Source organism: Hesperophylax consimilis, chromosome 20 (assembly GCF_061612785.1).
Source record: "Hesperophylax consimilis isolate HC1 chromosome 20, BYU_Hcon_1.0, whole genome shotgun sequence".
Taxonomy (NCBI): domain Eukaryota; kingdom Metazoa; phylum Arthropoda; class Insecta; order Trichoptera; family Limnephilidae; genus Hesperophylax; species Hesperophylax consimilis.
Genome location: NC_142855.1, coordinates 12,492,280 through 12,515,584, shown reverse-complemented (window position 1 = coordinate 12,515,584; position 23,305 = coordinate 12,492,280). Strand labels below are relative to the sequence as shown.

General features: G+C 33.8%; 2 protein-coding genes across 2 annotated transcripts; one reads left to right on the top strand and one right to left on the bottom strand.

The window, feature by feature from the left end:
- Positions 1 to 727: 727 nt before the first annotated feature.
- Positions 728 to 8,592, bottom strand: LOC149414106 (uncharacterized). Its single transcript, XM_089643891.1, has 5 exons — positions 8,562 to 8,592; positions 7,243 to 7,314; positions 6,990 to 7,166; positions 2,308 to 2,457; positions 728 to 2,204 (listed from the first exon to the last, which is right to left on the bottom strand). Exons 3-5 carry the CDS (start codon positions 7,144 to 7,146, stop codon positions 1,294 to 1,296), a joined length of 1,218 nt encoding a protein of 405 aa, XP_089500017.1. The 5' UTR covers positions 7,147 to 7,166; positions 7,243 to 7,314; positions 8,562 to 8,592; the 3' UTR covers positions 728 to 1,293.
- An 879-nt stretch (positions 8,593 to 9,471) lies between these two features.
- Positions 9,472 to 15,632, top strand: LOC149414105 (uncharacterized). Its single transcript, XM_089643792.1, has 3 exons — positions 9,472 to 9,709; positions 10,214 to 10,357; positions 15,396 to 15,632. The coding sequence occupies exons 1-3, from the start codon at positions 9,574 to 9,576 to the stop codon at positions 15,551 to 15,553; spliced, it is 438 nt and encodes a 145-aa protein (XP_089499918.1). The 5' UTR covers positions 9,472 to 9,573; the 3' UTR covers positions 15,554 to 15,632.
- The last annotated feature ends 7,673 nt before the right edge of the window (positions 15,633 to 23,305 follow it).

Here is a 23,305-nt window from a genome sequence, read left to right as displayed (position 1 = left end):
TAGTAACCTCTCCTGTTTATTCGCAAAGTACGCCGTGGAACAGAAAGAGTTGCACAGAGATGAGTACATTGAACGTCAGATTTCGTTCGACCAATCATGGGAGCTCAACGGATTTTCACAAAGAGAAATATGTCCAAAACGTTTTCACAAAGAGAAATGTGCACAAAACATTTTCACAAAGAGAAATATGTACAGAACGTTTTCACAAAGAGAAATATGTACAAACCTTTTTCACAGAGAGAAGTACAGAACGTTTTCACAAAGAGAAATATGTACAAACCTTTTTCACAGAGAGAAATATGTACAAAACTTTTCGTGAGACACTTTTAAGTGAATAATCACTCGGTGTCAATATTTTATGATAATCTTTAAATTAAAATTCAATGAACTGTTAGACATAATGAATAATACGATAACTCGATTAATTGGTGAAAAGCCATCTTTATTTAAAAATAAGTTGAAAATTGTGAATTTTAACAAAAGAGAAATAATGCTTTAAAAAGTTATGTTTTAACAAGGCGAAATTCAACATAATTTAGTTCTACATTAAAATAATTGTTTTTAACAAAATAATAATTAATATTTGCTTTATCTTCCAAAGTACCCACTTATACCTAAAAAAATATATTTTTTTAAACATAATATTCAACGTTCATACGCATTTACTAGGCAAAAATCTTGATGCGAAATCAGAAATAAAGTTTATTTTTCATATAACTAGGGGCCTACTCATGTACATTGAAATAAGAAGAAAAAAAATATTAATTTGCAACACATACTTTCCTACTTATTTATTTTTTTATATACATGTAGTTTTAACTTTTTTTTTTAAATTAATCATTTTCCAGTACACATAAAGTAGATATATAAAGTTGATTTTTCAAAATCTAAATTTAGCTATTTCGTAGACACCTATATAGAGAATAAGAATACCATTTTTTTAAAACCTTTTGAGGCAGATATTTATTTATATTATAACTCCTCGATGGCCAAATTTATATATTTATTGATATTTTTCCTCCGCTGCTCATCACACTAAGGAATTCCTGTGTCAAGATGAGCAGCTATACAATTACATTCAATCAAATAAGTAAATCACATAACACATACACAGATGGATCACATCGAATACGGGGCTCCCAAGGCGACTCATGGCAGAAGCCACGACATGGGCCAATTACAGTTAAGTAAAGGTCAAGCCTTTGGTCAAGTCACACAATTACCCTTAAAAAGGTTTGTTAACTGAGTAACAGGAATGTTCCACCACTGCGTTAGCATTTTAAGTATTCATTCTCACTTGAACAAAGAAAACGGCATTCGTAAAACCCCAATATTGTGAGACCGCATTTTATGTTTTTGCAAATTCCCCTTTTGATAACATGAATAGTTGCAGTCGGAACATGAAAAGGGTTTTTCTCCAGTGTGAGTCAGCATATGATTTTTCAGATTTCCTTTTACAGAACAAGAATAGTTACAGACAGAACACGAGAAAGGTTTATCTCCACTGTGCGTCAGCAAGTGACTTTTAAGATGTCCCTTTCTAGAACATAAATAATTGCATTCGGGACAAGCAAAAGGTTTTTCTCCAGTGTGAGTCAGCATGTGTCTCGTCAAATCTGCCCTTTGCGAACATGAAAAATTGCAGTCAGAACAGGAAAGGGGTTTTTTTCCACTATGAGTCTGCATGTGAATTTTGAGATGTCCCCTTTGAGAAGATGAATAGTTGCAGATGGAACACGAAAAAGGCTTTTTCCCACCATGAGTCAGCATATGAATGGTTAATTGTGCTTTTCTAGAACTTGAATAGCTGCAGACGGAACATGAAAAAGGCTTCTCTCCACTATGAGTCACCATATGAACCGTTAATTGTGCCTTTCGAGAACTTGAATAGTTGCAGTTTTTACATGAGAAAGGTTTTTCTCCACTGTGAATCAGCATATGGCTCTTCAAACCTCCCTTTCGTTTACACGAATAGCTGCAGTCGGAACATGAAAAGGGTTTTTCGCCACTGTGAGTTTGCATGTGACTCATCAAAGCTCCCCTTTGAGAAGATGAATACTCGCAGTCAGAACATGAAAAGGGTTTTTCTCCGGTATGGGTGCGCAAGTGCAGTTCTAACGTTGACTTGCCTGAGCAGGAGTAGTCACAGTTGGGACAAGAGTATCGTTTTTTACCAGGATGCTTCTCAAGGTTTGTCAAAAAATCTGGAAAAGATAACAGATGAGATGATGAGAGAAGGAAATTTATTAAAAAAAAAATAGAAGAATGATATTAATATTAATTTCCACAAACACAAATCGGTTTTACCTGCTGTCTCAGTAATCCTTTCAGGGCGCTCTAAGCATTCCTTTTTAACACCGAGGGGGTTGTCGATTTCGACGTAAGGAATTCCCCCTTTATCTTCTTCTTGGGGTTCTGGATCTGCCTTGACGGTAACAGTCTCCACTTTAATGCTACCTGGAAAATCAAAACAACATCGTTATTTCGAGATGAAAAGCAAATTGAATTCAAAATAAGTCGTCCTCTTCGAGAGAGTTGGTACAAGAAAACGATGATTTTATTGAAAAAATAAATAAAAATATTACGCAGATGATATGGTTCTTCTAGCATCATCACTTAGCGCACTAATGAAACTACTCCAAATGTGTGAAGATTTTTCGAAAAATCATAACCTCGTATAAAATAAGTCCAAATCAATCGTTATGGTTTTCAAATGTATAAACGAAATCATACGAACACCTTTAGTATGGCTAGACGGAAGGAAAATGGATGATATGCTGTCAAGGCGTTTTCACTTTTACAGTACAAACTTCAAAAGGATACTATTCAACGCATCCTGCACTTCGCTGTACACAAATTTTGGGTAAATTACACTGCATCCCAATGTCATAAGCTAAAAGTCGCTTACAATAATTCCTATTGCCAACTATTCCGCCTACCGAAATGTTCCTGGAGGGACGAGTGCACTCTTTCAGAGCGCTCATCCACCGCATGGGAAGCTTATGGCACAGACTACGCTAATCAAATAACATCATCATCACTGCCATCGTTGCCTGGATGGAGTCCCCCTGATGGCCCTCTGCAGACGGGAAACGTTCAAATATCCTGCATAAACGGCTGCTTGCACACATGTTTTTGTTTTTCTTTTTTCACTTAAATTCCGCATTTTTTGTCCGTTATCTATGTACTATTCTAACTATTTTATATATTATTTCAAAATATGGATTGGATTGCATTGCACTATCCCTGCATACATTCTGGATACTATGCAAACTATTATTATTATTAACGATTAATGAAACCATTTAAAAATCACACTAATATCACGAATATCTTAATTACACTTTCCTCATGAACTTACTAAATTTAACCGATTTATCATTAAGACGCACAGTGTGCGACTTAGTATCTCTTTTCAAAATTTCGAATGGCAGACTGGACGCCATTGATTTGACGAGTCTTATATCGCTCCGTGTACCTACGCGCGACACTCGACAGACCGCTCTATATAATGTTCCCATATCTGCTAGCAATTATTTTCAAAACTCACCTATTCAAAGACTTCACATACTCAGTAATAAGTATAGCTCAATTGATGTTTATCATCACCAATCAGTATACAAACTAAAATACAGTATACTAGAATGTTTGTAACAGATTCATAATTTTTTTTTCAAACGCATATTTTATTGTTTCATTAACTAAGCTTTGTTTTGTAAAATTCCCAATCGGGCAAAATAAAGATTGATGATTACAAAGATGGTTTACAACAAACTGTAGTGTTTATCTTTATAATAATAATAACAAACTTACTTGTCTTGTGTGTATTACCTACTTACATTATTGTACTCTTGTAACTACACTATATTTATATAAACTTATCGAACTCATTGTCCAAATTCCTATAACACCGTAACTATATACTTGAATTGTATCTACTTAACTACCTACCTATATCTGTTATATTTTTCTCAAGTTTATGTATTAGTTTAACCTATGTTCTGTAAAATATTCAACTGACGTACTTTGTACAATAAACTTTGCTTGCTTATGTTTATAAAATAATAACACCATAACAATAACCCTACACATTGTTATGTAAGTTCATACTCAATTTATTATGCTATGTAATTAAAATATTTTATAATGCTACTGAACAACAAAACCCATAACATGTATATGTAAAAGCCTTCTAGGCGTTAATAAAATAAAATAAAATAAAAATAAAAATAAGCGGCTATTTGGATATGAGATGTTAGTGTTAATTTAATAAATAAGAAGGATTCATATGTCAGCTTCAGGACCGATGCTTCAAATATAAAATAATGAAAATAATTTAGCGCATTCAGAACGGAGTATTATTTTTTACTAGCTGAACCCCACCGCACGTTGCTGTGACCTCAGTGTGTCTGTGCAAATATATAGACATAACGCGTGTTGCTTTTAAGTCCAACAGAGAGCGTTGTTTTTAAGAAAAAACAGGTTTTTTACCTGTCATAAGTAACATCTATATAATATAGGTGTACGAAACAATATTCCGTCCGTACAATACTGTAAATGCGTAGGTAGCTGGGTACACTTTTATTAGTGTTTCAGTCTCGGTGGGTAGAATTTACTGTCAAGATCAGAAAGGGATTGATTCCCAAGTCTGAGTCGACGAAAGGAATTTAAGACTGGAAAAACTGAATTTAATACTGAATTAAAAACACGTGAAAATATTTTCTTGAGATTTGTAGACTTTGGAGATGGTTTCTTCAGGAGAGAAGTTTCTCTTCAGGGGTAGTTTTTGAACTGACTTTGTATGGAATTCGGTTCTCTATTTATAGAACGTTTTCAAATCGAACCCTCTCGGAGGCGTTCTATCCTCTTTCGTGAGGAGTAAAGTGGTTAGGTATTTTTCCTCTCTGCAATTATCTTGTTGAGAGGAAAGTTATATTTTAATATGATACCTTCCACCAAGTCAGTTCAGTCTACCAAAACCATCTCCCGCAGTCCCGTTTATTTATTTTATAAATAATTATACAAATTTTCATATTGGGTTTGAGGTTAAATATCTTTGGTTTGAACATTTCCCAAAGAGTAACAAATATAGTTAGATATAATTATTCATGTTATTGTATTAGTATATAATCATTTCTTGAGGTTGGTATTTATTTCGTAGTTATATCTTGCATCCTTTTCCCGTAAATCCAGTCTGATGATATCACAATTAATCACATCTGAATCTGTTATCAGTTTTTGATAAGGGAGTCAAGGTGATATGCTGGGCTGTGATTGGTTGGAAACGGCGGCCATCATGGAATTCCATCCGGGGAGTAGTGGAGGGGGTCCTACGTAAATACTGAGTAGCTTTCCTAGCGGTGGTCACTTCGTGGGTTGGTGTGTCCGAGGGAGGTGGTGGATGATTATTCTCAGATGTGTTTCAGGTTCTGTTATTATATTGCTATGTAATTATCTTGATTAATCACATATAATACATCATTTGATTGAGTTATTTTGATGTAAAGATTTCCAAATGTGTCGGCGACACGGTATCAAGCGGTTTCGGGGTTGAAGTGCTTTTGTGGTTTTGGCGTAGTGTCGGCGACACGGTATCAAGCGGTTTCGGGGTTGAAGTGTTTTTGTGTTTTTTGGCGTAAATATGAATTCTCTTGAAATATTCTGGAGGTCTGGATACGTATGATACAATAGGTATGTAAAAACACACGCGTCTTCAAACGCTACGTTGTGGAAAAATTTCAAAGCAATCGGTGAAGAACTTTCGGAGATTTAAGATTTTAAACAAACGAACATTTATATTTTTATTTATATAGATAGAAAGATAACCGATGGAATAATGTATTCTCGCATCAATTACACATATTTTTAATGTTTAACCCTAGATTCATAACCATTCGTCCCACAGACCGCACAAAACGTAAATTTGTTTCTAGTGTCTCGAGTGAAAGAGATAGAATGATGACCTCTCAAGTACCTTCCTAGATCGCTTGTTCATTAGTAACACGGGTGTGCTTGCCTCGCAGTGAAGTCTTGTGGACAAGTTATAGACCTTTGAACGTCTGAGAGACGAATGTTTATGAATAGTGTAACTTTTGACGACACTGCAAGTTATTTTGAAAACATTGTTTTTGATGAGTTCTGGTTATACAGAGTAAAAGTAAGTATATGATATTATTCTATATGAGTTATTATTTATAGTTACATCTTATTTTATCGTTAAAAATGTATTATTGTGTGTATTTTACATCAAATCTTTTTATTTTATTTTAGAATGGATGATCGGCAAATTGATGACTATTTGAATCGTTTATCTGATCTGGTGATGATGATTTTACCAGTCAGCAAAAGGATGTAGAAATCAGTGATGTCTAAGATCATGTGGAATTAGATGAAATGGTCCTGACAGATTCCGACAGTGATAACGACATGGTTACGTAAAAGACACGAAATGCCAACGTTGAAGAGATGCCTAAAAAGGAAAATCGCCGAAGTTTTAGATGAAATGCCTACCATTGCCACACCTGGTCCAAGTGCTACTCAAAAAAAGGTTTGAGTTCATGTATCTCATATAATGTCCCAAAAGGCGAGATGCTTGAGGAATCGGAAACTTTTTTTAAGCAAAGTAAGTTTGCATAATTTGAGTTTCCTGCAACGAAACGTCTTGAATCAAATACCAAATAACAAATGAACACGCAAGAAGCATAATACGCCCTGTCCTAATAGTACAAGACCCTTTCATCTCTCTTGCCGGATTCTCTCGACTCTCAACCCATCGCCTTTCAACGCAGGGAAAGGATGAATTCATATCCGTAACTCCTGGACACACTAACCTCCATATTTCTACGATCCCGCGTACATTTTTCCTTCCCAGAACTTTCCTCCTGTTTCCTCCTACCCCTCCTCCCCCTAAACCCCCCCCATACAGTATCCCCAAACATGACATCCCGTGTAGTGTCAATGTAAAAAAAAACCATTGCAAAGCAACTTACTGGCCGTCGGAGTACTCTCCGCATACTGCAAACTTTCCTTTTTCAATTCCGGGAGGTAGATAGCTTCTATATCTGTGAACGGCAGTTCACATCCAATCTCTTCCTGGGACCCCGGTTCCACCTTGATGAAAACGCTATTTGGGTTGGAAAGATCCATAGCCTTCTGTGATAATGTTCCTGTTTAATAGTATATAATGATGGTAATTGACACGTAAAAACAATAAACATCAAGTACTGTTTTCATTTATCTTACACAGCAGAGCTCCGTCGTGGTATTGTAGCACTCGGTTTATGTCGACTCCTTACCGGCCCATGGGGCAGCCGCCTAAAACATAAATGACTTTCATCGCATGCGCAGTCTTGGAACAAATATTATAGTTACGAATTCGTTTGGGTTAATTAAAGTGTGAGCTTCGATCAAACTTCCGTTATAAATAAAACCAGATTCATTAATCCTTTTTACAAATGGTAATAAAAGAGCTCTAATTAATCCATCCATCAGTTGGATTGGAACAAAATAATCTAAGCCTCAGAGAAGATCTGGGTCCCCCCATTTTAAAATATATTCAGACTCAATCTTAAAAATTCAATATAAATTCCTTAGACGATTAATTTTAAGCTCGGTATTCACATTGAAAGCATAAACTTTAATTAAGGATTGTATCCGGCTTAGTATTTAGGTTAAAAGGTGTAAATCGCAGTATGGACAGCCCGGGTTTACTTAACCTCATTGAATTCCATGTACCTGCGAGAGATACTCGTTCCTAAATCATGTTTAAATGTAACAATACAATGACTGAGCATTTCAAACACTCGCTTGTACCTAGATTAGTCATGAAGTTAGTAATAGACATGAAGTTGTAGCGGAACTGGGAACTTTCGTACAAATCAACTAGGCGGCCATTTTGTCGCGTCAAATTGGCTAAAATGGAATAAGCTTGTTTGATGGTAACATTTTTTTCTATTGTAAAAGTAGCTTTTGCAACACCGTATTAAAAAATTGTTGTGTAGAAATACATAAAAAATATTGCATTCACAGGTCAAATTGTAAAAAGTCAGTTTTGCAAAAATACCTCTCACATAATGTAAGTCTGCGTTTCATGATTGTATTTATAACGCTTATATTAATTGTTCAAATATATGAATTAAAAAACATAAAACGTTCTATTTTACTACTATACTTTTCATAATGAGAAAGCAAATGAAGTTTATTGCAATACATACGTGAAATTTATATTAAATATAAATCTGAAGTTTGTGATAATTAGCCGCGCAAGGCGTATCACTCATTTAAAACAATGGGGAAAGAAATTCACAGTAATTTACGGTCGTTTTCATGACAACACAACAGAACAGCGTGAAAAGAGTCGCAAACCTCAGACAGAAACACAAAATTATTAACATTAACTCATTTTAACAGGCTGAAGTCTGCCGTGAAGGCAAAATATTTAATAATTCTACTAATCGGTTGATTTTCATTTGTGACAGCTGCCGTAAATCTACAATGAACAAACTCGTGTATAATGAGCGAAGGAGATAAGGTCTTAATTAGTCAATATAACACAAACTTACAATCAAGGCAAAGCGCGGCGGTCAATTCCTATGTGTTAATAGAATAGTACTATGGCAAATATTAGAGTAACTTCGCAATATAAATGTGATTGTTATTAAAATGGCCCATAGCAGTATAAATGGAACAGTAGTTTGCTGTTTATATAATTTTTTTTTTCGTAGTAAAAGCGGACAAGGAATGGCATTACTACGATTCAAGATGCGGCAATGGAAACGTCAATTACATTTCCATAGATAAAGAACAGTAAAAAAAATATATTACACAAGTTAGATACTGTCAGTTCCTACTTTTGCGTTTAATTTAATGGAATTGCTCCGAAAACTTCCTTTTTTTGTCAAATCAGGATTTTCGAAACTTCGTTGAACCCCAAGAAACTAAAACAATTCAATAATTTATTTTCCCTGTATAAGATAAAATTATCTACTTGCATTGAACAACGATCTCCTTTTCTCATTAGCATAATTATCATCGGGAGAGCTGCTCCAAAGATTAATTATAAATGCGTTGCCGGAGCGATTGATTCAAAGCAACAATAATTTCGCCTTTAGCCGTATTTTGTGACCAAATTTGAATAGCCAGGTACTTCCATCGTGTCTGTTGTAATTTTATTTTTACGCTGTTAGTAGCAATATAACGGATATTAAATCATTTTTGGCGGTATTTGATGAGCCAAGGAATGGGACAAGTCGTGATAAAATTTAGTAGGTTTATGCATTATCATACATCATAAATTGTTTTAAAATAGTTCTTTAGTTTTATATTCATAGTGCATGAAGATTTGAAATGGCAAGACTGAAATTTCATTGTAAATTCAGATTTTATTTGCTGTTCTATGGTATCTATGGATAAGCTTCCGCCGAATGTTTCCTGTCACTTTATTGTAGGTTATGTTATTTGGCATTCCTTTCGTCAATTTGCAAACATTTGAAGAAAATAATCAATCCTATGTAAAAACCCTTCAACCTCGCTATAAAGTTAAATTAAAACAGAACCACTAGATCCTAGAAAAACATGGATTCCGCCGCCATCAAGTTAGAACCAGGCACAAGTGCGGAAAAGAGTGTTGCTGTTATACTTACGGACATCGATATAGACTTTCCTTTTATCAAAAAAGAATGCCCGGAATCCATTTCCGAAAACAATTCAGGTTTTTTTTCCTTTGTTTGTTTATATTGTTATCTGTTTTATCTGTTATACCGACGTAAAATACAATTGAAAATAAAACCGCAAGGTTTTGGTTGACTGTATAGACATGCCACTGCCTGCATATAGATGCTACAAACGCTATTCTTCTGGGTTATATAATCTATATTTGTTTTTATGATATACCTGACACCTCACTAAAGCGCCTCTGTATGTGCGATGTGCAGACCGCGAACTATATCGCCCCTGGGTTGGGCATACGGCAAGAGGGTGTACAAAGGTACTTTTGTAATTCGGACCTTTAAGTGGCCTGCTAATAATTGGTACAAAAGCCGTTTTTCACAAAAACGATTCTGTGAAATGACCTAATGAAATTGACAAACTATGAATGATTTAGCATGTTAAATAAAGTCAGTAAAAAACTTTAATTATATTTATCGATTGTATTTTAAGACTGCATCATCCGGTTATGATTTCCATTTGTTTAATAATTATTTTCTCTTAACAGATACAATGATTTCAACGGAGCCTGTAAATGTAGACGGAGTCTCAATCAAAGCAAGTGAAATGTCTAATACTAACATTGATATCGAGGTTCCTGGCATTAAAAGGGAATACTTAGAGCACTCTGAAAGAATTCACCTATCGGCGGGTAAGCCAAATTTCTTTGATAATATTTTTTTATAAACTCGTTTATCCTGTAAACCTAAGGGACAGGCTTAAATACAAGGAAAATCAATCAGACTGTTAAAACCGTTCCGAATGAATTCGTTCCGTATGAAGTTCCGACTATTCCGTACATCCTTGCAGCAGTGCTGTGTGCTAGAAAAATGCATGAAAGAGACATCACTGGCTACATCCATCGAAGTCCATTCATCCATTAGTACCAACATCGAAGCAATATTTCCGTATTATTGGGACAAATCCTACACAATAATGTACTCCCGTTCAACAGAAGGTTTACAGAATGTTGGTAATGATTATAAGGTTGTTGTTGATATATTAAACGCATCAATCACTAAATACAAACAGGTGTTATAATTATATCGGCAAGTAGAACAACAAATCTAATTGAACGAACTGTCTAGCTCTGCTTCGACTTCTCTAATTAATTATTTTAAGACTGACTGTCGGCTCGTGAACGGTCACAACTAGGAATCGAACCCAGAATCTCGTCTTTCCGGGACAGCGTCTTAACCACTCGACCATTGGAACCTATTTATTTTATTCTATTTATTTATTCATCTATTTAACGCCCAGAGGGCTTTTACATGTTGGTGGTACAATTTTAATGACAGTTTTGAAACATGAGAAAGAAATATTAAAAATAACAACAACATAAATAAAAAAAATACAGCGATTTGACTGGCTTACAAAAATATAACTTCCATTTAGGAATAGTGTTTAAATAAGTCTTTTACGTAATCCACAAAATTCGCAAAGTTAATATTAAATATATCGACATCACCTGAGTATTGGTTTCCTATAGTGTGAAACCGTTGTATTGTGGAGTTCGCAATGTAATTGCGCTTATGTGTGTTGCATTGGAATAGTGTATTTTGTCGTGTTGTTATTGTAGGTATTCATAAGTTTATTAGTTGGAGAGTTTAGAATCTTGAATAAAAAAGTTAAGTCGTTTATTTTACGCCTGTCTTCCAATGTGTGTATTTTTAGAGTATTTAATAAGAAATGATATAGTAAGTCTTCTAGTGGGATATTTATCAAACGTCATATTTAACTATACGACTGGCGACAGTTGATGTTTTATACTCAGATGAAACACGAAGCTAAATTATATAATTTTTTTCCTTCAATTGACCTCCGACGCTGTAACTAAAACTACCGAATCAGGTCTATAAGCACCGCTTATCGCTTCCTTATAGTGAGAAACGTTTCGAAGAGATATTAGTGGCAAATAAGTATTAATATCAATGAGCGAAATAGCTTAAGGCGATGAGCCTTATTGTCACCTCTAATTGTATGTCTGCTGATAAATATGCACTTAAGCGTAAACGTCGTAGTATGACGTCCTTCGTTGTCGAAGGGTAGGGCTCTCGACTAGCAAGCCGAAAGTCACGAGTTCAAATCCCGGCGTGCGCAAGTAAATTTTATTTGATTAATTTGTGTTATTTCACAATTTATTCATCAAAAATAATATGTAGTATACTTGCAGCACGTTCCAGAATGGAAGATACTGTCAATATCCTTGGTGTAAAACCATCATTCAGAATTGAAACGTTGCTTGAAATGGCTTTAGCCGTATTTGGTGACCAGATCTGAATAACCAGGTACTCTCTCACCTTCTTCTTTCACATCTCCTTCCCCTCCCCACTATCATCAGCTTCACAACATAACCCAATTGAGGATGCCATAATCTTACTGGCTCCAGACGGTTGGGATGTGCGGTCTTCTCATAACGGAATGCTGTCCGTATTCTACCGGTATTTCGATGGAAAATGCTCCGAGGAATTGATCTCTCCGGCCTCGGTGCAGAGTAGGAAATACGCTAAAACCGCGCTTAACTTTTTATGCGGTTAACAATTGTCACACGAAATTCACGACCCGTTCTTGAGAACTGCTTGGCTGTGGAACTGTTCGCTGGACTCGATTCCTTCCTCTTCAGTCCTTACTGTCCTTAACTAGCCCGCAGCCAAGTGGGGGAGTAGTTAGTACCCAAAATTACTACCCTCTTTATATTAGCTTAAATACCTGACATATGTATTCGCACATAGATGTATGGAATATGTCACTGATACAATATAAACATGAAATAATCAAATCATTTATCCATGATACAAGTTCACACTAAAGAAGTTATTTGTTAAATTTATCAACTACATCGGCAAAATTTACTAAACATATCTCTACCTAAATCTTAGAAACCAAATGGATGATTCATAGAAGTATTATAAACCATCATAATCTGTAGTATTATTAAGTTATAAAAAATTTAAAAAAATGTTTTTTCATCATTAAAATTAACTATGTAAAATATTAAAATACAAATCGGACAGTTCCGAACTCCTGCAATTAGCTAATTCCCCGGTACAGCGGTTTCGTACTATGCTAAACCAATACCGAACCAATACCGTAACAATAATGTTGTGATTCTCTGATCACGGTACTTTAAATTTTGTTTTTTATTTTTCACTGTACTTTAAATTTAAATTTTTACTGCATTTATTTTTAATTATCTTATATATTTATGTACATTTCTTTCTCATGTTAAATTTTACTGCCTTTATGTATATATATGTAAAAGCCCTCTGGGCGTAAAATAAAACAAATATCACTGTAGTATTTTACGTATTTCTGCGCAAATACATGTTCCAATTAATAATTGGGATTTGTATAGTTTACAAGCCCATAAGACATAAAAATGCATGGGGTCGTCGGAAGACACACTTGGTTACAGACGTTTTGTCTGGCTTCTTGGCATTGTTCATTAAACTATTATCAAGTTAAATTAGAATTAACAATTTTGTCAACAGGATGTACATGTTCAATTACTATGAAAATATGCATACACAAATAATGTTATAAATAAGTACGCATAACGTTGTTGCTACTTATTAAATATTCAGATTATTATTATTGACAGACATAACCTAAAAAATAACACCAAGGACGAGTTGTTTCGAAGAATTTGAACAATTCATCAAATTTCAACGTTCATTTTCGGGTTCTGTGAAATTCATATTCAAGTTCTGTTATAATATCGTTATAGGCTAGTTGCTTGACAGAACTGAAATAATAACAGAACTTGAAAATTAACCCTGAAATTTGAAGAATTGTTCAAATTCTCCGAAACAACCCGACCTAAATCTAAATGCTATTGATTGATAGTGATGATTAGTAAAAAGTATTTCTACTTATGAGCCATGTTTTCAGCGGTGACCGGGTATGTCATCAAAATAACAACTCAACACACTTACAAAAAGTGACAAAAACTAGGTTAAATGGGTAACTAATAAACATAGTTTTTGTTTATCACTTTTAATGACTCTATATCACTTTTTAAAGGTGTGTTAAATATTCATTTTGATAACATATCATGGAACCGTTTTCATCATATATCTGAATCTATTTGAGAATTTACAATTTTTTATGTTACTTGGCAACATGTTGAACATTTTAGGCACTTTATATTCTATGGTTCGCTGTCTGTATTTATTGTCCGTGTTTATTAATTCGCATCCCAAAGATGACATCCGAACGGGCAATCCGTTTGATAGATTCCACCTTCTTAACAATCGGATTGCAATCTGCAGAGCGCAGGCGTCTGTTTGTAATGCTATCCTTGATCTAGGGAACCAGTGTCATTGATTTCTTCGGCACCGGTGCATAGAAGAAACACGCCTGACCAACAGTTCCGCTATGGAATGAATTGCCGGCCTATGTTTTTCCTTCCTTTTTCCTCTCCTTGAAAAGATCATCCATAAGCATCCCAAAATGACCTAAACTCAGAGGAAAATTTTTGCCATCAAGCCCTCATGCGTAGAGTTAATGTTTTTAAAAAATGTGAATCTTAAAAAAATGTTTTTCTTTTTAACATAACTACCCAATTCAATGGAAAAAAACGTTTCTCGTGTTTGAATTGGGGAGTAGTGCCATTACAGTATACATAAGGTAAAGAAAAGAAAGAAAGTTTTTATTTATAAAGTAAGAAATAAACAAAATGTATAAAGCATGATAACAAAAGTATAGATAATGAAAAAATACTAAAATAGCAGTTACTAAATTAGATACACAGAATATGTAAATAAATTTAAGAATATATTTATTTACATTTAACATTTATTTAAGAATAGTATTAAAATAAAAATATTATTATTACATTTCGATTAATAAGTAGGTAGTAGGTGGTAAAAGTACATGGAGTTATTTTATTCATTTGGAGTAAACAGAGCTGATAATATTGCAAGCAAAGGTACATAATAAATTGCGACAATAAGCTGTTGGTAGTTCGAATGCTGATATAATATTTCAAGAGGATATGGTAAAAAAAGAAAAATATTTTTTTTGTTAATTAATGAAGAAATTAAAAAGTTAATTATATACTAGTGTGTACAATTAAAATTTGAATTTGATCAATGACTACTAATATGTACCTGTAATTAAAAGATACCTAAAAAATTAAATTAAAACTTATAATTATTATTTGGTTGATCAAGAAGTTGTTTTATTTGTAATTTAAAGGCTTTATAATTTTTTTCAGATTTGATTTATAAATGTTTATACCTTGATAAATATTGGGATTTCTTAGTTGCCACGTGATCTTGATCGGTTATTTATTTTGGAAATGTTATTGTAGGATTGAAATGATATTTGTGAGTTTGTAACAATGAGTTCTTTTTGAATATATTATTTAGACCCTAAAAGCCTAAAAGAGTTAAATAAATGTGTTGTTGGAAATATAGATGGTTTACGTAGGATAACTTTTAGAATCAACCTCTGTGCCTTTTCTACAGGTAAGAGGTTAGTTTTGAAAGTCTGAAAGAGATGATTTTAAACAGATATTCTTTGAAATTCTGAAAACCACTACGAATGTTCATTACCTTAGGATTTATTTTTAAAGTAAAACAATATATGTTAATATTGTACTCTCTCAGAGAGGGGACACTTATCATGTTATTAGCTGTTCATCTCAGCATGTCAATACAATATAATATTGTTGTTTGTTTTTCTAGGTAACATCAAAGCAGAACCAGAAATCCGAAATAAGGTTGGAAGTAGAATTCCTTTTACGAACATTGGCGTAGACTTGCCGGATATTCAATGCTTAGAGCGCTCTGAAAAAATTACCCAGACAGCAGGTAAAACAGATTTTTTTTGCTGTCGAAATTAACAACTACAGTTCTCCTAATTTCAGCGTTTTTCTGAATTTACTCTACTTATACTAATTAAATTTTATTAATCGTTTTCAGACTTATGTCCTAAACTGAAGACGCATCCAGGCGAAAAACGATTCTCTTGTCCTCATTGTGAGTACTCATGCCCTCGTAAGTCAACGTTAGGACTGCACTTGCGCACCCATACTGGAGAAAAACCTTTTTCATGTTCCGAGTGTAACAATTCATTTTCTAGAATGGGAAATCTAAAAAGTCACATGCGGACTCACACTGGAGAAAAACCTTTTTCTTGTTTAAACTGTAAATATTCATGTTCTACAAGGAGTCATCTAAAAAGTCACATGTTAACCCACAGTGCAAAAAAACCTTTTTCATGTTTCGACTGCAACTTTTCATGTTCTACGAAGGGAAGTCTAAACAGGCATTTGGTGTCCCACGGTGGAGAAAAACCTTTTTCATGTCCCGACTGCAATTACACATGTTTTACAAATGGACAACTAAAAATTCACATGTTTACGCACAGTGGAGAAAAACCTTTTTCTTGCCCCGACTGCAAATATTCATGTTCTACAAAGGGAAATCTTAAAAGTCACATGTTTGCCCACAGTGGAGAAAAACCTTTTTCATGTTCCAATTGCACGTTTTCTTGTACTACAAAAGGCCATCTAAAAATTCACATGTTCACCCACAGTGCCAAAAAACCTTTTTCATGTCCCGACTGCAACTATTTTTGTTCTCAAAAAGGACATCTAAAAACTCACATGCTTACCCACAGTGGAGAAAAATCTTTTTTATGTTCTGAATGTAACTTTTCATGTTTTACAAAGGGACATCTAAAAATTCACATTATGAATCACAGTGGAATAAAACCTTTTTCATGTCCCGACTGCAACTATTCATGTTATCAAAAAGGAGATTTGAAGAAACACGTGCCAATTCACAGTGAAAAAAAACCTTTTTCTTGTGCAGACTGCAACTTTTCATGTTCTACAAAGGGACATCTACAACGCCACTTGCTGACTCACAGTGGAATTAAACCTTTTTCATGTTCTGTGTGTAACTATTCATCTTCCGTAAATTTTTCTTTGCTAAGACATATGCGGACTCATTTAGCTCGAAACCAGCGGATTCTTGGTTTAAAAGATCTGAAGTAACACTATGTAGCCCAAAATATTAAAAATTAATACAATTGCAGAGTTTTGTTTCCTTCGAGTTTTTTCTGATTGAATGATAAAAGAGTTTAAACTGTTTCTTTAAAAAGTTTATCAAAAAATAAATGATTTAATGGTTTCAACTTGGATATAAAAAAATTTCAATTTATTGGAGTAAATTCTGAAGGTTATGTGTTTGATGTGTGGGCAATCGGAATGCTTATTAATTTGTCATGACGTTTCAATATCTGTACTGTCACTCCATATAATCCTGGTGCCATTCCACCTCTCATCTTATCGTCTATCTATCTTCTCTTGTCTATATAAATAAAATTGTAAATGTTTGTTTGTTCAAAATCTCAAATCTGTGAAAGTTCTTCACCGATAACTTTGAAATTTTGACACAAAGTTGCATTGGAATACGCATGTTTTTTTAAATACCTTTATTATATAGACGTTACTTGTGATATGTAAAAACAGCGCTATCTGTTGATGAACAAACATGCTTATTTGAAAAACATCGCCATCCGTTGGTCGTAAAAGCAACACCACGGCTATCGTTTCTCTATCTGCACAAACAGACCTGACCACAGCAAAGCGTGGCGAAGTACAACTAGTAAATAATATTATCAATATCATTTATTGTTACCGGTTGGAAAACAGACAGATTATTTTATTGAGTTCGTCCTAATCGAGGTTATTTATTTTATAATTATCATTGCTTTGTGTAGCCAAATGTTGGCGAAATAATTCTAAATTATGCATCAATGTAATATTATTTCAAAAATAAAATAAACTCGTTTGGTTAAGCACCATTCAATTTAATAGAGTATTTTTTCGAACGGTTTCGGAACCACCTTTCATGTTTCACTCTCAGGTATATTGACTAACTTTACAATTTTTGTTATTTGTTTTTGGGGTATTATGCCGTGTTGCGCTAACTCCTTCTTTATCCAACGTTTCGGACAGCATTGCAGTGTCCATCATCAGGGCAGATGTGTTATTTGAGGTTGTGTTAAAATGTGAGCTTATGTATGAGGTTGTGATACCGTGTTGCGAGCTCCAACCCTCTGAGCTAACATTAACGTATCATTTTTATTTAAAGTGGTTTTCTTCGTTTAGCTCTGGTGTATCCGTCAATTACCGGATACCAAGAACTATTAAGCCTAGCTCCATCGTCTCTATTAATGTTTACGGGATTTTTATGAATTTCAATGGCCTCCGTAATCAGCCGTGCTCTATAAGTTTTCGGTCTCCCCAGGATTTCAGGAACAAAGTAATGCCCGGTGTCAATCAAATGCTCGGCAATTGCCGATTTGTCAGGGTGGCCGAGTTTACAAGCTCTGAAGTGTTCTGAAATCCTTTTGGAGATAGTCCGCTCTGTCTGGCCTACATAGACCTTGTCACATCCGGAACAGCTGAGTTTATACACTCCATCTGTTTCCAGAGGAAACTTAGTCTTTGCAGACCTCAGTAAGTCCTGTATCTTTGTTGTTGTTCCGAAGACAGTCTTGATATTTTCCTTTCTCAATAGCCTGGCAATTTTGTCTATCACATTGTGCACATAAGGCAGGAAGGCGTAGCCTTTCGACTCTTGTTCAATTCTGTCTTCGTTTGGTGCAGATTTGGCTCTTATGATTTGCCTTGTCTGACTTGCTGGGTAGCCGTTACGCTCCAGTGCATCGGTCAGCTTCGCAAGTTCCGCTCCGATTTTATGTTCTTCACATATTCTGGTCGCTCGGGTCACCAATGTATGGATAAGTCCTCTCTTCTGCGCTGGGTGGTGGTGCGAATCAGCGTGTAAGTACCGATTCGTATGGGTTGGTTTCCTATATACAGTATGCCCTAGGCTACCATCGTGTTTCCGCATCACCTTAACATCTAGAAAAGGCAGGATTTTATCTTCGTTTTCCAGTTCCATTGTAAATTTAATTTTGCTGTGGAGAGAATTAAGATGGTCCAGGAATTCGTTTAGTTTCTCCGTTCCATGAGGCCAAATGGCGAAGACATCGTCGACGTAACGCCACCATACTTTAGGGACAGCCGAAGCTGTGTCGAGTGCCACTTCTTCAAACTTCTCCATAAAAAAGTTGGCTAGTACTGGCGATAACGGACTGCCCATCGCAACTCCCTCCAATTGCTCAAATAGTTCACCCTGAAACGCAAAGTATCCGGTTTTGAGGCAGTGTTCAAAAAGTTTACAAATGTCTTCTTCATATAACTATTTTTTTAAACTAACCTAACTTTACAATATTACAAACGCTGACATGTACCCGGCGTTGCTCGACCTTTATCTACTTTCTATTAATATAATATGCATGTATTATATACATACACCTTCCGGCAGAAATTTTCTAAATGATAGTAAAAAATTTATCAAAATCTGTTGCGTAGTTTAGAAGAATTAAGCGCACAAACAGACTGACACAAATAGCGTCTTTATTTTATACTATTTAGAGATTATGGTCAATACAGTAGGTGTTACGTAGTGGTGTTACATAGTGAACAAGACACATACAAATAAATAGATAACGGTCACAACTAGAAATCTAACCAAGAATCTCTTACCGGGACAGGATTCTTAACCAACTTTACTTTTCTTTACTTGGGACCTATTTATCAATCGTCATATTTCAAATTCAGAATTAACAATATCATCTTGCAACTATTTAATTTTATTTATTTTTGGTATAGAAACAAATTTTTTGATGAAATTGGTATGTAACCTAGATAGCGTCTCAGATAAACATATCTGATTTTTATTTATATGGAAAAAATCAGTTGCAAGATGATATTGTTAATTCTGAATTTGAAATATGAGATCGAAAATATTACTTTTTTTAAATAGGTTGGTTAAGATGCCTTTTTTCCTTAATATTATTTTGTTATTGGAGAAGAAAATGACGTTGATATTATATATCTAAATGAAAAAGAAAAACACATTTTTTTAAAGTAACGGTCGCAACTGGGGATCGAATCCTGGATCTTCGCCTTACCAGGATAACACTCTACCACTAAGCTAACGAGACCTGATTTTATCTGTAATTTTTATTAACCTCATATATTCATTTTAAAAATTACCATTGTTGTCCTCAATTAATTCCTTTTTTACTGCTTTCTTTTGTGTCTGATTGTAAATTTCTTCCAAATACATTTGTAACCTAGACCATACTAAATAATGTGTCGGATATATAATTTTTTAAAGAAAGACTAACATTCCTGGGTTACGAATAACTTGACAATATTTTAAAATCTCCTATTACCACCGCAGAAAGAGGAAAATTTTGCTTGTGTTGTGATGGAGGACTTTTGTGATGTTGTGATGGAGGACAACCGTGGAATTGAACTTATGATGCCAGGGTGGGAACCAAACGCGATGCTAACTAAGCCATTGATAGGACGAATACCATCCGATTCTCTTTATTTTAGCCAAGAGCTTACAAATTATAATTTAAACTTATATACTGTTATTATTTTATTTTGCTTCATATCTTTCCAAAAATTGTTTTTATTTAAACATCAATGTTTACATAATACAGTCTGTATATTTATGTGGTTTTGGCTTAAAACGAATTCTCTAGTTTAAAAAAAGTTTGAAAGTAATGATTATTTTTATGGTTTATTATTGATAAAATAATATATTAAAAAGATGTTAAAACGTTGTTAGTTTTCTGCTTATTTCTTAATGTTACTATTGTAAGTCTATATCCTCTCGTCGTCCTGAGATACTGCTGCCCGTGTTATTACATTACTTCTTATTGTTACTATAGTAAGTCCATATCCCTTTGAGGTCCTGGGACACTATATTGCCCCTCTGTTATTACATTATTTCTTTATGTTAATGTAGTAAGTCTATATCCCCTAGTGCTCCTGAGATACTACTGCACCTGTGTTATTACGTTATTTCTTAATGTTACTTTAGTAAGTCCCCCTCGAGGTCCTAAGATACTACTGCCCCTGTGTTATTACATTATTTATTATTGTTACTATAGTAAGTCCACATTCCCTTGAGGTCCTGAGATACTAATGCTCCTGTGTTATTACATTATTTATTATTGTTACTATAGTAAGTCTATATATTATCTCCTTGAGATACTATGTTCCCCTCTGTTCATTTTTCCTAACTTTATTAATTACTGCTCGACGCTGATTTGAAGTAATATCGACAAGAAACACTTATATGTCGACCAATCTACTTCCAAGTTTTCTGCACTGTACATTTTTCATTTTACTATTATTTGACTGTGGGCGACATTTTTTCCATCATAGCCTCAAATCCACTCTGCCCGCCCAGATAATTGAATAACTTTAAAAATAATTTATTAATTTACAATTCTTACAGATTGATTATAGTAAAGATTGGGTGATATTTACGTATTGTGTCATTAAATACTCATTAATACTTGTTTTTTACTGATAAATTGTTTATATAATTGCTCAACATAATAATTGTTCTTACTTACATGATTTTGTATTGAATTAAAGTAGACTGTTATATTTTTTAAGATAAAAGTGAATAAAAAATTTACGAAAAATCTTAGGAATCGTTTATTTCAATTATTTATTAATTATCTTCAGAAAAGGGTAGTTCAGTTTTTATTTACTATAGAATTTTCTTATATCCTAAGATCCATAACAAGTCAAACAGAATTCAGGTCTAAACTAAAAACTTACCTTTTTAAGCTGTCATACCCTTAAATTGAATATACCATTCCTGAGAGAAAGTCCAATTATATCCAATTATGTCCTAAATCCTGTATCTAAATTTCGCTAATAAACAATTAGTTAATGTTAATTAAGTGTTAATCTCAAGTGACCTACCAGGTAAGTATTGTACTGTATATTATCTCCATATGAAGTTAGTAATAACATAGTAGAAATATATTATATACTTGTACAGCGCCCTTGAGATGATTTTGAACAAAAACGGCGCTATAAAAATCGTCAAAATATTATTATTATTATTAAAGAGGATTATTGTTTTATAATATTCTAAGTCAACAACTTATATTGTCTGATTCCTTGTATAGGGAAAGAGTTTTCCATAAACATAATACAAGATTCACCCAAAATGAAGGATTGGTGGTCCCGAAATGTACCAATAAATATGGTGAAAGAACCCTAAACTCTATTGTACCCAGAATATTTAATAAACTACCAATGACAATTAAAAATATAAACGTTTTTACAGCCAAAGTCAAATATAATCTAAGGAAATGGCTATTAGATACTGAGAATTTATATTGATGCAGTACTGAAGACCTTGTTTTCCTAGTTGGAATTCACATTCTAGGGAAATGGAAAATCGTTATAAATTTGTATTACCTTATGTATATTAAAACCATAGAAGTACTTGTTGATTATGTTCACTTGATTATATTCATCTGTTCATATTAAATTCATTTGTGCATGTTTTGTTATATGAGGCTTATACTGCTTCTTACATATTTATATTTATACAATTCTGTAATTTAACCAATTAATCATTTATTGTTAATTTATCATCAACATTATACATACCTACATACTGTTTACCATTGTACCATGTTATTGCAAAAATGTTGTCATTATGTACCTGCTCACAAACTACATAAGTAGTTTAGCAGGTTTGAATGTTAATAAATAAAAAGTAAAAAAAAAATATCGAAATAATATTATTAAGACATACATTTTGTCCAAACAACTAGAAGTTCTGTTGTGCAGTTCTATGGCTGATATAATTTATTTATTCAACATAGTGTCAATAAAGTACTGAAAAAATAAATGGTTTACATAAACAAGTAGTAGATCAGGGGCATAGCCAGTTTTCAAGCTAGGGAGTGGGGACAGCTTAAAAATTTTTAGAGCTTAAAAGGAAAGAACAGGGAGGTAGTCATAAGAAAGTAAAAAAATAATAATTTTATTTAATTGCGTCAATTGATAAGTGGGGAATCCTAATGTTACTATCGCATTCAGAACACAAGGTTTCGGAGTTATTTTGCTTGTCCGCCAGCTTTTATTTTCATTGCACTTGAAACATCCGAATGATTTTCCACCGAATTTTACAGCATATGGTCAGTAAAAAGAATTTTATGAAAACACTCGTATCACGAGATGCACTCGTATTGCGGGAAACATACCACCCCTTGCAACTTAAATCAACCGCGCTTGCTTAAATGCTTTTTGTAAATGGCCTGCAAAATGGAATCATAAAGCTTATTCGAATATAATGCGTGAGGGGGCGTGACCATACCTTTCTGTGATTTGCATTAATGATTGTGACGGTATACAGATGGTGCGCTTGATCCTCGACAATAAAATCAATAACATATTTATTCATGCCCTTCGGGCTTTTACATAAGCACGTATAACTTAATTACAATACATATTATATAGTGCATTTAAATTAACATTATAATGAAAGAAACTCTTTTTTTTAATCCCAGCTTCATGAATGGGATTTGCAATTCAATTTATCCATATTGGCAATATAGCGATAATAGAATTTAAATAATAAAATGGGAACAAAATGAATCACACGTAAGTACAAAAAAAGGCACAAAGGAGAGAGAAAAAGGTAGTGCCCGGATTAAAAAGCAAATTTTAATATTCAAAAAA

Bases quoted from the DNA above. Each gene is read 5' to 3' on its own strand.
- LOC149414106 (XM_089643891.1), bottom strand. From the start codon at position 7,146: ATGGATCTTTCCAACCCAAATAGCGTTTTCATCAAGGTGGAACCGGGG. The intron at 2,458-6,989 runs GTAAGTTGCTTT...TTGATTTTCCAG, and splicing joins GGAGAGTACTCCGACGGCCA to GTAGCATTAAAGTGGAGACT. The intron at 2,205-2,307 runs GTAAAACCGATT...TATCTTTTCCAG, and splicing joins AAGGATTACTGAGACAGCAG to ATTTTTTGACAAACCTTGAG.
- LOC149414105 (XM_089643792.1), top strand. From the start codon at position 9,574: ATGGATTCCGCCGCCATCAAGTTAGAACCAGGCACAAGTGCGGAAAAG. The intron at 9,710-10,213 runs GTTTTTTTTCCT...TTCTCTTAACAG, and splicing joins CATTTCCGAAAACAATTCAG to ATACAATGATTTCAACGGAG. The intron at 10,358-15,395 runs GTAAGCCAAATT...TTGTTTTTCTAG, and splicing joins AAGAATTCACCTATCGGCGG to GTAACATCAAAGCAGAACCA.